This window comes from Giraffa tippelskirchi, chromosome 10, assembly GCF_054371585.1.
Source record: "Giraffa tippelskirchi isolate mGirTip1 chromosome 10, T2T-mGirTip1v1.2.pri, whole genome shotgun sequence".
Classification (NCBI taxonomy): domain Eukaryota; kingdom Metazoa; phylum Chordata; class Mammalia; order Artiodactyla; family Giraffidae; genus Giraffa; species Giraffa tippelskirchi.
The window spans coordinates 161,710,430-161,724,105 of NC_137284.1; the positions used below are offsets into that span (position 1 = coordinate 161,710,430).

At 57.2% G+C, this 13,676-nt stretch overlaps 1 protein-coding gene across 2 annotated transcripts in view; it reads right to left on the bottom strand.

The window, feature by feature from the left end:
* Positions 1-13,676, bottom strand: part of VIPR2 (vasoactive intestinal peptide receptor 2) — a 69,011-nt gene that overhangs the window by 38,869 nt on the left and 16,466 nt on the right. For both annotated transcript variants that reach the window (XM_081535585.1, XM_081535584.1), the window contains exons 3-4: positions 6,824-6,931; positions 3,360-3,457 (exon numbers count right to left, since the gene is read on the bottom strand). In XM_081535585.1, the coding sequence (XP_081391711.1) occupies positions 3,360-3,457; positions 6,824-6,931 (206 nt within the window). The remainder of the gene's footprint in view (positions 1-3,359; positions 3,458-6,823; positions 6,932-13,676) is intronic.

Here is a 13,676-nt window from a genome sequence, read left to right on the forward strand (position 1 = left end):
CCTTTAAAGCCGCGTCAGTGCTTTGTCGTCTGAAGACAGAGGGGAACGCCGGGCTTCCCGGAACATTCACGTGTGACATGAGCACTGGGGGGCCCTGGACACTCTGCTCCCTCCGACGGGCTCCCGAGGCCTGGGAGGTACCCACGCCGGGCTGGCTGCGACGGCGGACAGGAGCTGTGGGCAATGGTAGGTGGGTGTCGGAGCCCCATGCGCCCTCCACGCCCCGCAGACTGGGCGCTCTCCAGCCCAGACTGGGCTGTGGCCCTGGCCCATCTGGGAGGACGTGCGAGGCAACAGGGGCTGGGCTGTCGTTGGGCTGTCCTTGCTCCTGGTCAGAACAGGGTCATCAGAACAGGGCTGGGACACTTGTCTCTACAGGGACGGTCCTCAAACTGGAGTTAATGCTACACGGTTTAAGGCTCACTCGAAGAACATCAAGGGGACGGTTCCCAGTTTGGACACCTTATATCGCGGAACAGCCGTTTGGGGTGAGTCCGGAACCTGAGACGGCTCACAGGCCCGTGAAGAGGTGGCTGGCCCTGGATCCCGTTGGTGGTCTCTGAGTCGCCTGGGGGCCAGGCCACCAGCGAGCCCGCGGGCTGTGGCACTCAGGCCTGTCCTGGGGGGCGGGGGCTGACAGTGGAGGCGGTGAGCGCCACCCAGGGCGCAGGCTCAGCACCGAGGCCTCACCTGCTTTTGTGCTGCAGCCACGGGGACCACGGGGGGCCTCCCGGCGGCCCCTTCTCTGTGGGGTCCCTGCAGAGCGCCCCAGGGGGCAGGTCCACGCGGGGTCTGTGGACGAGTCAGCAGCCCCGGCCTGGCTGCCCAGCTGTATCCCAGCGCATCTGGGTGGCTTCCCCTCGTGCGGGCAGTGGGGGGCTCGGGAACTGCCCCCAAGGAGGGGTCTGACAGACTGACTCCCGTCAGAATGGCGGGGGCCCCTGGCCACACCACATTGTTTCTCCAAACCTCAGTTTCTCCGTCTATAAAGTGGGCCATCACCTGGACTAAATGAGGTGAGGGGCAGGCAGGTGGTCGATGCGCACAAACCTGCAGTGGTTAGAGGAGTAGGCTCTGCGCCTCCCCAAGGATGGAGTCTGTGCGGGGGCTGGTGGGTCCCCACGCACAGCGCACGCAGGAGAACCTCACATCTGTCAGCGAGGAGCATACGGCACGGGCGCCCAGCCGCACCACCAGTCATCCTCCCCGACCACCCAGTCACGGCTCACCAGGCTGACCTCCCAGTTAGAGGGGTATACGCAAAAAAAAGGTGCTTCTTCTCCAGGGTTTCCTGATCCTACAGGAGAGGAACTGGCTTTAAATTACAGACCTTAGTGAAGAGCGCAAAGGAGCCTCCTGGTCATCCAGGAAAACGACGGGCAGCAATGTCCCTGCGGGTCTCACTTAGGGGGCTTCAGCGGTGAGACTGACATGGGGGCTGGGGGCTGAGGGGCGGCTGGCGGGAGGTGGGCCTCAGCCCCACAGACAGGGTTTTGCCAAGGTTCTCTGGGGTCCTGTTTGGGTGGCAGGTATTCCCCAGGCTCTTTAAATGGGCCCCACACCCAATGCATGGACTGTGTGGATCACAACAAACTGTGGAAATTTTTTCAAGAGATGGGAATACCAGACCACCTGACCTGCATCCTGAGAAGTCTGTCTGCAGGTCAAGAAGCAGCAGTTAGAACTGGACATGAAACAACAGGCTGGTTCAAAATTGGGAAAGGAGTACATCAAGGCTGTATATTGTCACCCTGCTTATTTAACTTATATGCAGAGTACATCATGAGAAACGCTGGGCTGGATAAAGCACAAGCTGAAATCAAGATTGCTGGGAGAAATATCAATAACCTCAGACACGCAGATGACACAACCATTATGGCAGAAAGCGAAGAAGAACTAAAGAGCCTCTTGATGAAAGTGAAAGAGGAGAGTGAAAAAGCTGGCTTAAAGCTCAACATTCAGAAAACTAAGATCATGGCATCTGGCCCCATCACTTCATGGGAAATAGATGAGGAAACAGCGGAAACAGTGTCAGACTTTATTTTTTTGGGCTCCAAAATCACTGCAGATGGTTATTGCAGCCATGAAATTAAAAGACGCTTGCTCCTTGGAGGAAAAGCTATGATCAACCTAGACAGCGTATTAAAAAGCAGAGATATTACCTACAAAGGCCCATCTAGTCAAAGCTATGGTTTTTCCAGTAGTCATGTATGGATGTGAGAGTTGGACCATAAAGAAAGCTGAGTGCTGAAGAACTGATGCTTTTCAACTGTGGTGTTGGAGAAGACTCTTGAGAGTCCCTTAGACTGCAAGGAGATCCAACCAGTCCATCCTAAAGGAAATCAGTCCTGAATATTCTTTGGAAGGACTGATGCTGAAGCTGAAACTCCAATACTTTGGCCACCTGATGCGAAGAACTGACTCATTGGAAAAGACCCTGATGCTGGGAAAGATTGAAGGGGGGAGGAGAAGGGGACGACAGAGGATGAGATGGTTGGATGGCATCAGTGACTCGATGGACATGAGTTTGAGTCAACTCTGGGAGTTGGTGATGGACAGAGAGGCCTGGTGTGCTGCAGTCCACGGGGTCGCAAAGAGTCGGACACGACTGAGCAAGTGAACTGAACGCCCGAAGCTGGCAGGGAGGACTCATCTGAACCAGGCCCAACCTGGGGCTCCTGAGGCTCTTCCCTGTCCACACAAGGTCATGGCACTTGTGACAGAGCCCAAGGGGAGACAGTGGGCTGGTCTTCTGGTGGTAAACAAAGTAACCGCCATCACGGGCCACGGCTGGGTGAGTGAGTCGGCGCTGGGGAGTTCACAGAAGGCCCAGGGCAGGCTTTAGTGGAGCTGCAGTCATTCCTGGAGGAGGGGCTCTTCTCACCCTCGCCTACCCTGGGCTAAGTCTGGACCCGGCCTGAAAGCATCACCAGCAGGCACTGAGCCCAGGCAGCTCTGGCCAGACACACCAGCTCTACGTCTGCAAAGATGCTCCAAGCTTGGTCCCATCCCTGTGGCTGGCTCAAGGCTAAGAAAACCGCTTCACAGCTTCTCGAGAGCCTGTATTGTGGCGACATCTCCACGGGAACAAGAAACCCTCGCAGCAGAAAGGACACGCGTTACAGCTGGGCTCAGCAGGCACCGCCACTCTGGGGTCACGTTCCAGACGCAGCAGGCTGGAGAGGTCTCCCCACCCCAACCTTACAGAACCTTCACGATTCTGAAGCCCAGGCAGCTGAGCTGAAATAGGGGCCTGGCTGGATTTGACCGGAAGTGGAAGGAGATGTGAACAAGACCGGGAGCAGTGAACAAGGTGCCCCGCCGGGAGCCGGCAGGATGGGGGGGCCGTGCGCCCTTACCTTGCTCTCATCCTCAGGGTCGCTGTAGCCACACGCGTCCATGAAATCCGGGAATGTCTCTGACCACCCGTCACTGGTGCAGTTCTTGCTTATGTTTCCTGGAAAGTGAATGCCATGGGTCTGTCTGCGTGTCCAGGGCCTGCACCTGCGCCTCGGGGCCTCTCTCTCCCTCGGGCTGGTGAGGGTCGGGGCCTGGACCAGGGCGCCCACTGCTGAAGGCCTCCTGACCCCTGGAACCCAGGCAGCGGTTCTGCAGTTCGGGGGCCCTAGTGTCTGGAGGGAGCAAGTTCTCCAACAAAGCACGGGCACATGATGGTGGTCACGTGGGGTGAAGTTAACAGTACTCTGATCACCACAGAGCAGAGTGGAAGTAAACGGGCCATATCCTGTCAAGTGGGAAGTGTCTGCAGCCGGACCGCGATCACCCCGTCCCGCCCTCCAGACCCCGATCACCCCGTCCTGCTCTCCAGACCCCGATCACCCTGTCCTGCCAGATGGAGTCGGGAACAGAGATGAGCGATGGCAGAGCAGGGTGCGGGGCTCCGTTTGTAACTCCCGCAACCCTGACGGCTCATGAGGCGGCTCTGCAACGATCCCCCGTTGTGGACGAGAAACCTGACTCTTAAAGAAGGTGGCCACCGGCCCACAGCTCCACAGCTGACAGCCAGCGGTCCGCTTCAGGCCTGTACAGTCAGCTCCTCAGGTGCACAGCACGCTTGTGGCCCACCTGCCCTTGGGACTGTGCCCTGAGCTCTGGACAGCCAGGAGTGGGCGCCGAGCTGGCCCTTACTCAGCTAGTACACGGGAAACACCGAAGCAGAGGCTTCAATTGGCCTCACCCTACAAATTTCCCATCCATCCATCCTTCTGTCATCTGCCTGGGGTCACACTCTTCAGTGAAACCTGAGGGCAGGAGATACCTGAGACAGGAAAGTGCAGAGGGGGTGGGGGGGCCCCGCAGGGAAGTGGGGGGGAGGGGAAGTGAGGGGAGGGGGAAGGGGAAGTGAGGGGGAGGGGAAGTGAGGGGAGGGGGGAAGTGAGTGGGGAGGGGAAGTGAGGGGAGGGGGGAGGGGAAGCGAGCGGAGGGGAAGCGAGGGGAGGGGAAGTGAGGGGAGGGGCGAGGGGAAGTGAGGGGAGGGGGGAAGTGAGGGGAGGGGGAGGGGAAGTAAGGGGGAGGGGAAGTGAGGGGGAGGGGAAGTGAGGGGAGGGGAAGTGAGGGGAGGGGGGAAGTGAGGGAGAGGGGGGAGGGGAAGTGAGGGGAGGGGAAGTGAGGGGAGGGGAAGTGAGGGGAGGGGGGAAGTGAGGGGAGGGGGAGGGGAAGTGAGGGGAGGGAGGAAGTGAGGGGAGAGGGGAGGGGAAGTGAGGGGAGGGGGGAAGTGAGGGGGAGGGGAAGTGAGAGAGGGGAGAAGTGAGGGAGAGGGGGGAGGGGAAGTGAGGGGAGGGACAGAAAATGGGGGAGGGGGGCAGTGAGGGGGGCAGTGAGGGAGGGGGAGGGGAAGTGAGGGGGGAAGTGAGGGGGAGGGGAAGTGAGGGAAGGGGAAATGAGGGGAGGGGGAGGGGAAGTGAGGGGGAGGGGAAGTGAGGGGGAGGGGAAGTGAGGGGAGGGGAAATGAGGGGAGGGGGAGGGGAAGTGAGGGGAGAGGGGAGGGGAAGTGAGGGGAGGGGGAAGTGAGGGAGGGGAGAAGTGAGGGAGAGGGGGAGGGGAAGTGAGGGGAGGGACAGAAAGTGGGGGAGGGGAGGGGAAGTGAGGGGGAGGGGAAGTGAGGGAGGGGGCAGTGAGGGCGGGGGAGGGGCAGTGAGAAGCGGGGCTGTGAGGGTCAGTGGGCGGGGCACTGAGGGGTGGGGCTGTGAGGGGAAGTGGGCGGGGCAGTGAAGGAAGCAGGGCACAGTTAGAGCGTCTCTCCCCCAGGATCTGTGAGAACCTGGCTCTCCGGGGGTGTCACTCGCTGTGGGACCTCCCCCCGCTGCGGGGCCCCCGTATCTCCAGGCCGCCCCCTACTCTGGCCATGCTGAGTTGTGGTTCACGGTGGTCTCAGCACAGTGGTGACAGGCACCCCCTCACCCAGCCCCCCAAAGCTGACTGCACACCCTTCATGGCTCAGAAAGAGGCCGCCTGCTGTGCAGGAGACACGGGTTCAGTCCCTGGGTTGGGAAGATCCCCTGGAGCAGGGAATGGCAGCCTGCTCCAGCATTCTTGCCTGGAGAATCCCATGGAGAGGAGCCTGGGGGGTCACTACAGTCCTCAGAGTCTCAACGACTCAGACGTGACAGAGCGGCTGGCACTTTTCCCACACTTTTCCTTGCTGCTGAGTGCTTGGTTGCGTGTGACCGTCCCGTAGGGGCCGTGGTCACAGCGTCTGGTCCTGACAGCTGGGCTCAGACCCTGCTCCGGAGGGTCCTGGCTCGGGGGCGAGGCTGGGGCGGCGGCGGGCTCCACAAGGCACCAGTCCTGGGGAACAGCTCCCATCCCGGGTCTCGTTCAGGCTCCGAGTCAGGGGCAGGTCAGAGCCCTGCAGCCCTCTGAGGACCAGCCCCGCGTCTTCTAGAGAGAAGCGGGTGGAATGCAGGGCTGGGCCCTCTCGCTGCTGGACGCAGGGTGCAGCACCCTCCCCTCATGGGGTAGACCCCCTGAGGGCTTCCGTCCATTCATCAGAACAGATCTCAGAGTCCTTGAACCTGGCCCTGCTGCACCTGGAGGTTTGACACCGTCCCTTTCAAAGACCTGCCTGGGAGCGACACCCAGCCCGGCTCCCTGCCCAGAGGCAGAGTCTCCTGCGGGCCGTTCCCACCCCCATCCTAGCCCTGCTTGGGGGGTGGGGAACGGACCTCCTGTGGGCCCCAGGGCCACTGGCATATTCGCCATGACAACGTGCACCAATGTCTGGAGAGACACCCCCGCCCCCCGCCAATTTCCCACCTACAGCTTTTTTTAAAAAAACAAAAAACAGATGTATTTCTCAAACATCTGGGTTTTCAGGGTCTGTATGCAGAGCAAGCCCTGGGAAGAGGCAGCCCCGGCCCCATGAGCACCTCCTGCAGGTGTTCAGGGGCTGAGAACCCAGAGTCGGTCCAGGAAAGGAGATGCTTCCTGTGAGGGAGAGAATGCGTCCCAGGCCAGCAGGGGACACCTGGAGGACACTCTCTGAGGGCCACAGGTGCCCAGGCAAGACAGGTATTCATGTTCTCTCCCTGCCTGGTGCCCACGGCCCTTTGTTTGCACTGGGCACCTGTGTGCCAGGCTCCTGCTCGGGGTCTCCCATCTGAGCCCACCGCATGTGCTGTGGGGTGAACGACCTGGCAGGAGGCATGCTGTCTTCCCAAGCTCTAAGGCCAGGTCAGCACGGCTGCTCCTAGACCCACCGGATCGTGGCCACCAATGCCCTACTTCTTGTGCCTTCGTGGAGAAGCCAGTCCCTCTGACCAAAACCCCCGAAAAGCTCAAAAATGACACAGCGGAACGGTACCTGGTTTGCTGTAAAAATTGCTGAACAGTTTTGGACAGGGCACCGTGACGGTCTCGCCAACATCCGCGGGGCGCCAGCAAGTAATGTTGTCCCAGACGCCGCTGCAGGCTGCAGAGGAGACAGGGGTGAGCGAGGCCCGCTCCCCACCTCGGGGAGCTCCCTCAGGCCGCGCACGAGGCGCCCAGAGCGGTGGGGCCAGATCTGCCCTGAAACTTTGCAACTAGAAAGCCTATCAATTAGATAATTATACTGCAAATCATTCCCCTGTGAAACAAACTCGCACCACGATATTATTGAGAACATGCTTGGCATGGGTTCACTGTGGTCAGCTTTGCAGAAGTGAGTGAGTGTGCAGGGACGACTCTGAGGCACTCAGTGTGCACTGTGCACTTTGGAATTCAGCAGAATCAGTACTTTTTCCTGACGATGTGCTTGCCCCTGTGACACAGTGGGCACCACCGGGTACCTGTGCAAGTCTTGGAGGTGAGGGTCCCCTGAGGCACACACCCTTGTGCTTTTATGGATTCTGACTTTAAGGACAATTTGCAAATTTAAATATTTGATAAGATTTAGTTGATTGCAGCAGTCAAGATGATGTATTCGTGATGAGATATTAGGCTACCTTTGTGGAATTATCTAATAACTTCGCATAATGTTAAAGCCTAAAACATTTTTCAGATCGCTTATTTTGCGTAATAACCACCCCATGAGGGTAATTCACACAAGCATTGCATTAATCATCTAACCAACAAACAGCGCTGAGGTTCAAATGGTGCAAGGACTTCTCAACGTCAAACAAACAGAAAATGAATCCTTGAAACCAGGGATATTTTACTACAAGTTCAAGGTGTTTCTACTATATTTTGTGACCTCTAAACTTTTACATTTCAGTTAAACTTCAGTATTGGAGGAGCAGTGTGCTGGCTTCAGTTAAAACAAAGAAACCAAGTTCTGCTCTCTGACATGCCATCCAGACCTGCACGATAACCGTGACGTAGTTTTGGTTTGACCGCAGGAATGTTTTACTTCTATGAAAACAGATAATTAAAAGTAGGCTCCAAACCAAGTTTTGCAAAAAAGTTGAAACTATCTTTCTAAAGGCTTTCACAAATAAAATGAAGATGTGTGGTTAGTCATTCAGCCCTATCCAATTCTTTGCCACCCGATGGACTGTGGCCCACCAGGCTCCTCTGTTCGTGAGATTCTCCAGGCAAGAATACTGGAGTGGGTTGCCATTTCCTTCCCCAGGGGATCTTCTTGACCCAGGGATCGACCCCGGGTCTCCTGCATTGCAGGACGATTCTTTACCATCTAAGCCGCCAGGGAAGCCCCAAAATGAAAATACACTCATCCTACAAACCAAATTACATACCAGAGATTGAGTACCTAAATTCATACTACAGTAGCTTACATATTTAAAGAAAATGTTGCTTTCTGAAAAATTAATTAGAACAAGTCATCAAGGACAAAGATGTCAGTAGAAACACTTTCCCGGTCAGGTGGACAGTGCAGCTTGCAGGCCTGGGGGTGTGTGGGTGAGTAGGGGTCAGTGGTGGGGGGTTTACCTGGGCAGTGAGTCTGAGCACAGGTGACAGATAACGGGGAACATACGCGCTTCTCTCTCTACTTTCCAAACCTCATGAAAATGACAGTCCAGAAATCAGAAAGGGCAGTTCCTAGAGCTCATAAAACTTTGAAGACAGACAGCATGTGTGTTTTAAAGACTCAGGCAGAGCAAAGAGAAGAGCCCGCAGGAGGAGAGAAATGGGCAGTGCCCTTGAAGGGCCCTGGACCCCAGGACATGGGGCTCGGGCGGACTAAATTTGGAAAAATCATTGAGTGTGAATTCTGAACTCTGGGAACCCCAGCCTCCCTCAGCCTGCCAAGTGTTTGTGGAAGCTCTGCTTTGGCCACCTGCTGGAGCAGTGCCCAGGGGAGGCCCCAGACAACCAGGCCACCTGAGACGGGCCGGAGTCGCTCTGAGAACTGCAGTTGGGGACCACCCGGTGTTAGCTTGTCCTGAGAGAAGCTTGTCTTGTTCTGGTGCAAAGTCTGATGCTAATTGTTGAGAGATACGGGGCTTCCCAGGTGCTGCTGATGGTAAAGAACTCACCTGCTGATGCAGGAGATGTAAGAGATGCGGGTTTGACTCCTGGGTCGGGAAGATCCTCTGGAGGAGGGCATGGCAATCCCCTGCAGTACTCTCGCCTACAGAATCCCATGGACAAAGGAACCTGGCAAAGCTTTGCTTCGCAAAGCCAGATTTCCAGACATTCCCAGCCATCATTCTCACCTCTAACTCTGTGGCTGCTTAGCAACTCACTTTCCTAGTTTTTCCAAAGCACACGAATTGGTTTTCCCAGAAACAAGTGCCTTTTGGTATCTGTCAGCTTACATACTGTTTAACTAAGCAGTTGACTGAGTAGCAGATGTGGGCGGTGACAATACATTGTAAACTCGGCAAAGTGGTCCCAGTGGTTGCAGGGAGAAGGTGGCGGGGAGCCTGGACCAAAGAGCCTCCCACCAGGGTCACAGGAAAAGAAAGCACAGGAGCCCAGCGTTGACTGGTGCTGGGGCTTCCTAAGCTCCTCTTGCGAGGGCAGCTTAGTGCCCTGAAAGCAACCTTCTAGACCACGTGGTTCAGGAAAACTGACCTTACGCAGGGTGCAGCCTGCAGACATCCCCGAAACTTCACGGCATCTCACAAGGAATGTGCTGGAGACACCGCTGAATCACGTATAGGCAGGGCTGCTGTCGGAACACGTGCCTATAAATATGCCGGAGCTCCAGGGGACAGCGGCAATTCACCGCCAGACAGGAGTCTTGAGGGGGGAGGGACCCACCATCATGGAGAGAACCCTAATCCCCTTGTTCCCCAAAACCAATTTTCTCTCCAAGCTACCTCCAGGCAAGTCACACTACCACAGATGAGGGTACCTGTGTTGTTTGAGTCCTGGGTTTATTTTGTCATTATTTCAATGACATAAACATCTCTTTCCAGAAAACCACGTGAGTCTCACTACTCAGGTGTCACAGTTTCTCTTGGCAGAGCTTTCACAGGCACTGTGTTTCCTGCTTACGGGTGCACACAGGGAGGTCGGGGCCGGAACCCCGTCTGGCCACCACTGCCCTGACCTCTGAAGGCCATGTCCCCACTGGTGGTTTGTGGTCAGAGCCCTGACGCAGAGCCAGAGGCGCGCCGGGGTCCCGGTGAGCATGTGGACAGAGGACGGCTCTGAGCACGCGCCTGGGGGCTGAGGAGCTGAAGCCTCTGAGTATGGTCAGGCAGGCTCTGACCACACGGACACGGCTGCCTGCCTTCTCTGGGTGAGGCTCCTGGGGCGTTCCCAGCGAAGGCTGGGCTCTGATCCATCCTTGTTTTCACTGGGGGAGGAATCCAGTTCGCAGCCAACACCAAGGCAGAGAGAGACAGCCCAGCAATGGGGCCGCGGGTGCCCAGGGACCCCGGCAGACTGGGGGTGCCAGGGCGGGCGGGTGAGGGGTGATGCAGGAGCATCCCACTCCCACCAGGAGAGCCAGGGGGGGGCTTCACTGCTGCGGCAGGCCAGCAGGGGGCAGAGGGACCAGCACCCCAGCACCCCCGGGTCACCTTGATGCAGACGCGATGTGGGGGAGGGGCTGCAGGAGCAGGGGCGGGAAAGGAAAACGAAGTGCGACTGGCACGAAGGGGCGGGGTCTGCCAGCAGTGGGACCACCGTCCCCCCTCCATACGCAAGTCTAGTTTACAGGTGAAGCCACAAGCAGCTAGAATCAGACGCTGCAGGCACGTGCTGGATGTGCCCCCGGGCTCTGAAGCCAGAGCCAAGCTGGTCGCTGGACCCCAGCCTGCAAACAGCAGGGGCTGACAAGGCCCGGGGTCGTCCCCACGACCCGCTGACCTTGCTCAGGAGAAACAGCACCTCGGCCCCCCCACATGGCAGGTGCCAGGGTCTGCATGGCCCAGGGAGCCCAGAGTGGCCGTGGGGCACCTCCTGCTGTGATAGCAACACTGACTCCCAACACCTCCGCAGAGCCGGGGGCCGGGCCTGATGACTGCCCCATCACGTGAGCCCACTGGGGAAAGGGCTGCCCAGGAGGAGTTCTGAGAGCAACAGGGTGCACGATGCCACCCCCAGGGGCCAGCTCTGCCCTCAGGAGCTCATCTCATCCCCAGACCCAAGGAGCTGGGCGGGGGTGGCTCCCCAGTCTCAGCTCATGGATGTGTACGTGGAGGCCAACATCCGCTGGATCATTGAAAAAGCAAGAGAGTGCCAGAAAAACATCTACTTCTGCTTTACTGACTACGCCAAAACCTTTGACTGTGTGGATCACAACAAATTGTGGAAAATTTTTCAAGAGATGGGAATACCAGACCACCTCACCTGCCTCCTGGGAAATCTATATGCAGGTCAGAAAGCAACAGTTAGAACTGGACGTGGAACAACAGACTGGTTCCAAATCGGGAAAGGAGTACATCAAGGCTGTATATTGTTACCCTGCAGGGCTCCAAAATCACCGCAGATGGTAACTGCAGCCACGAAATTAAAAGATGCTTGCTCCTTGGAAGGAAAGTTATGGCTAACCTAGACAGCATATTAAAAAGCAGAGACATTACTTTACCAACAAAGGTCTGTATAGTCAAAGCTATGGTTTTTCCAGTAGTCATGTATGGATATGAGAGTTGGACCATAAAGAAAGCTGAACACCACAGAATTGCTGCTTTTGAACTGTGGTGTTGGAGAAGACTCTTGAGAGTCCCTTGGACTGCAAGGAGATCCAACCAGTTCATCCTAAAGGAAATCAGTCCTGAATATTCATTGGAAGGACGGATGCTGAAGCTGAAACTCCAATACTTTGGCCACCTGATGGGAAGAACTGACTCACTGGAAAAGACCCTGATGCTGGGAAAGATTGTAGGCGGGAGGAGAAGGGGACGACAGAGGATGAGATGGTTGAGTGGCATCACTGACTCAATGGACATGAGTTTGAGCAAACTCTGGGACTTGGTGATGGACAGGGAGGCCTGGCGTGCTGCAGTCCATGGGTCGCAGAGATTCGGACACGACTGAGTGACTGGACTGACTGAGTGATGTGGCGGGGCCTGCACTGCTGCAGTGCCCAGCAGTCCTGCCCGCAGTGCCTCTGCATGACCTGTCTTGGGTGGGGCAGGGTAGACACCCAGCGGGTGCCCAGCCCGGTGAGGCTGCTTTTGCCCTGGCCGTCAGTGGCAGTGCCGGGCCGGTGGACTCGGCCTGGGCCGGATGGAGTGTCGCTGACCCACCTGGGCTTCCCGGGTGGCGAGTGGTCCCCAGGGCCCCCGACCCTGGTGCTCCTGCAGGGCCACCCCTGTGAGGGCCACAAGCCCACTGCCAGGCCGAGGACGGGTGACCCACTGGCTGGTTGGTGCCGCGGGACAGCTCTGATGTCGGGGCCGCTCTCGTCCCGAGTTCCGGTCTGGGGTGATTCAGGCCACACTAATTACTAGACATCTCCCAGCGGGAACAAAGCACATTAAGAATTACTGTCACATTTCCTCACTCCGTCTGTCATTCTCCTCGTGAGCCTTTGAAAACAAGTGCCAGGGCTCTGCCTGGAGAACAAGGGCTGTGGGGCAGGGGCCAGCTGAGGCTCACTAAAAGGGCCCGAGGGCGTCAGAGCCGGGAGGACCCGCTGATCCCTGGAGGCACTCTGCCCCATAGATGGGGTCCACACCTAGAGGGTCTCAGGAGTCTTAAGGCCCATGGGACGCAGGCCACTTCCTGCGACACCAGCCTCTGTCCACTTGGAACGCCTCAGCCCTTCATGGAGATGCCCTTACAATCCTACAAAATCTTCCAGGTGTGTGATCTAAACTACGAGTGCTGCACATGCCCTGGGTATGTGTTTGCATGGGCGTCAGTCCAGGTGCGAGGAGATGTGCGCAGTGCCAGGAGCCCGTGCCTGCTCCGCTTAGTTCCTGCCTGATGGCACATCGTGCTGCGGGTGGAGCGGCCCCCGTGGCCGCTGCTCCAAGGTGCAGCCTGGTCCCTAGTGAACGCGCCTCCCTGACCCTGGCTTATTTCAGGGGAGGGCGGACTGGGGCCGCCCTGCTGGTGGTGGTCTTCTGGGCTCCTCGCAGAATCCAGCACCTCCACTTCCCACGGCCCAGGGGTTCCTCACCCCAAGTGTTGGCCCTGACCCCTCCTGAGCCCTGCTCTGGGAGCCGTCCTACCTGGCAGAGGACAGTTACAGACCCAGCAGGCCTCCCTGCCAGCTGCACAGGGGTGGCTGCCAGTCACCTCTCATCCCCGCGTCCCCTGGGACGGGGGGCCCCCCTTCCCTCCACAGGGGAGCAGAAGTCACAGGGCATTCCGAGGACTCTCCCCAGAGATACCCGCTCCCCAAACAGTCCTGCCCCTTTGCTTCCGTGCTGTGGGTGTTGGGAAAAGACCCCTCTGAGTTGCCTCCTCCTGGCAGCTCATGGGCACCTGGTTCCTGCTCTCTTCAGGGCCTGAAGACACCCTATACATTGGCCTATATATCCTATACAACACCCTATACATCCTATACAACACCCTATACATCCTATACAACACTCTATACATCCTATACAACCTCCTATACATCCTGTACAACATCCTGTATAACATCATATACATCCTATACAACATCCTATACATCCAATACCACATCCTATACAACATCCTATACAACATCCTATACCACATCCTATATGACATCCTTTACCACATCCTATACTCCTATACAATACCCTATACATCCTATACCATATTCTATACCACATCCTATACAACATCCTATACCACATCCTATACAACATCCTATACTACATCCTATACATCGTATACCACAT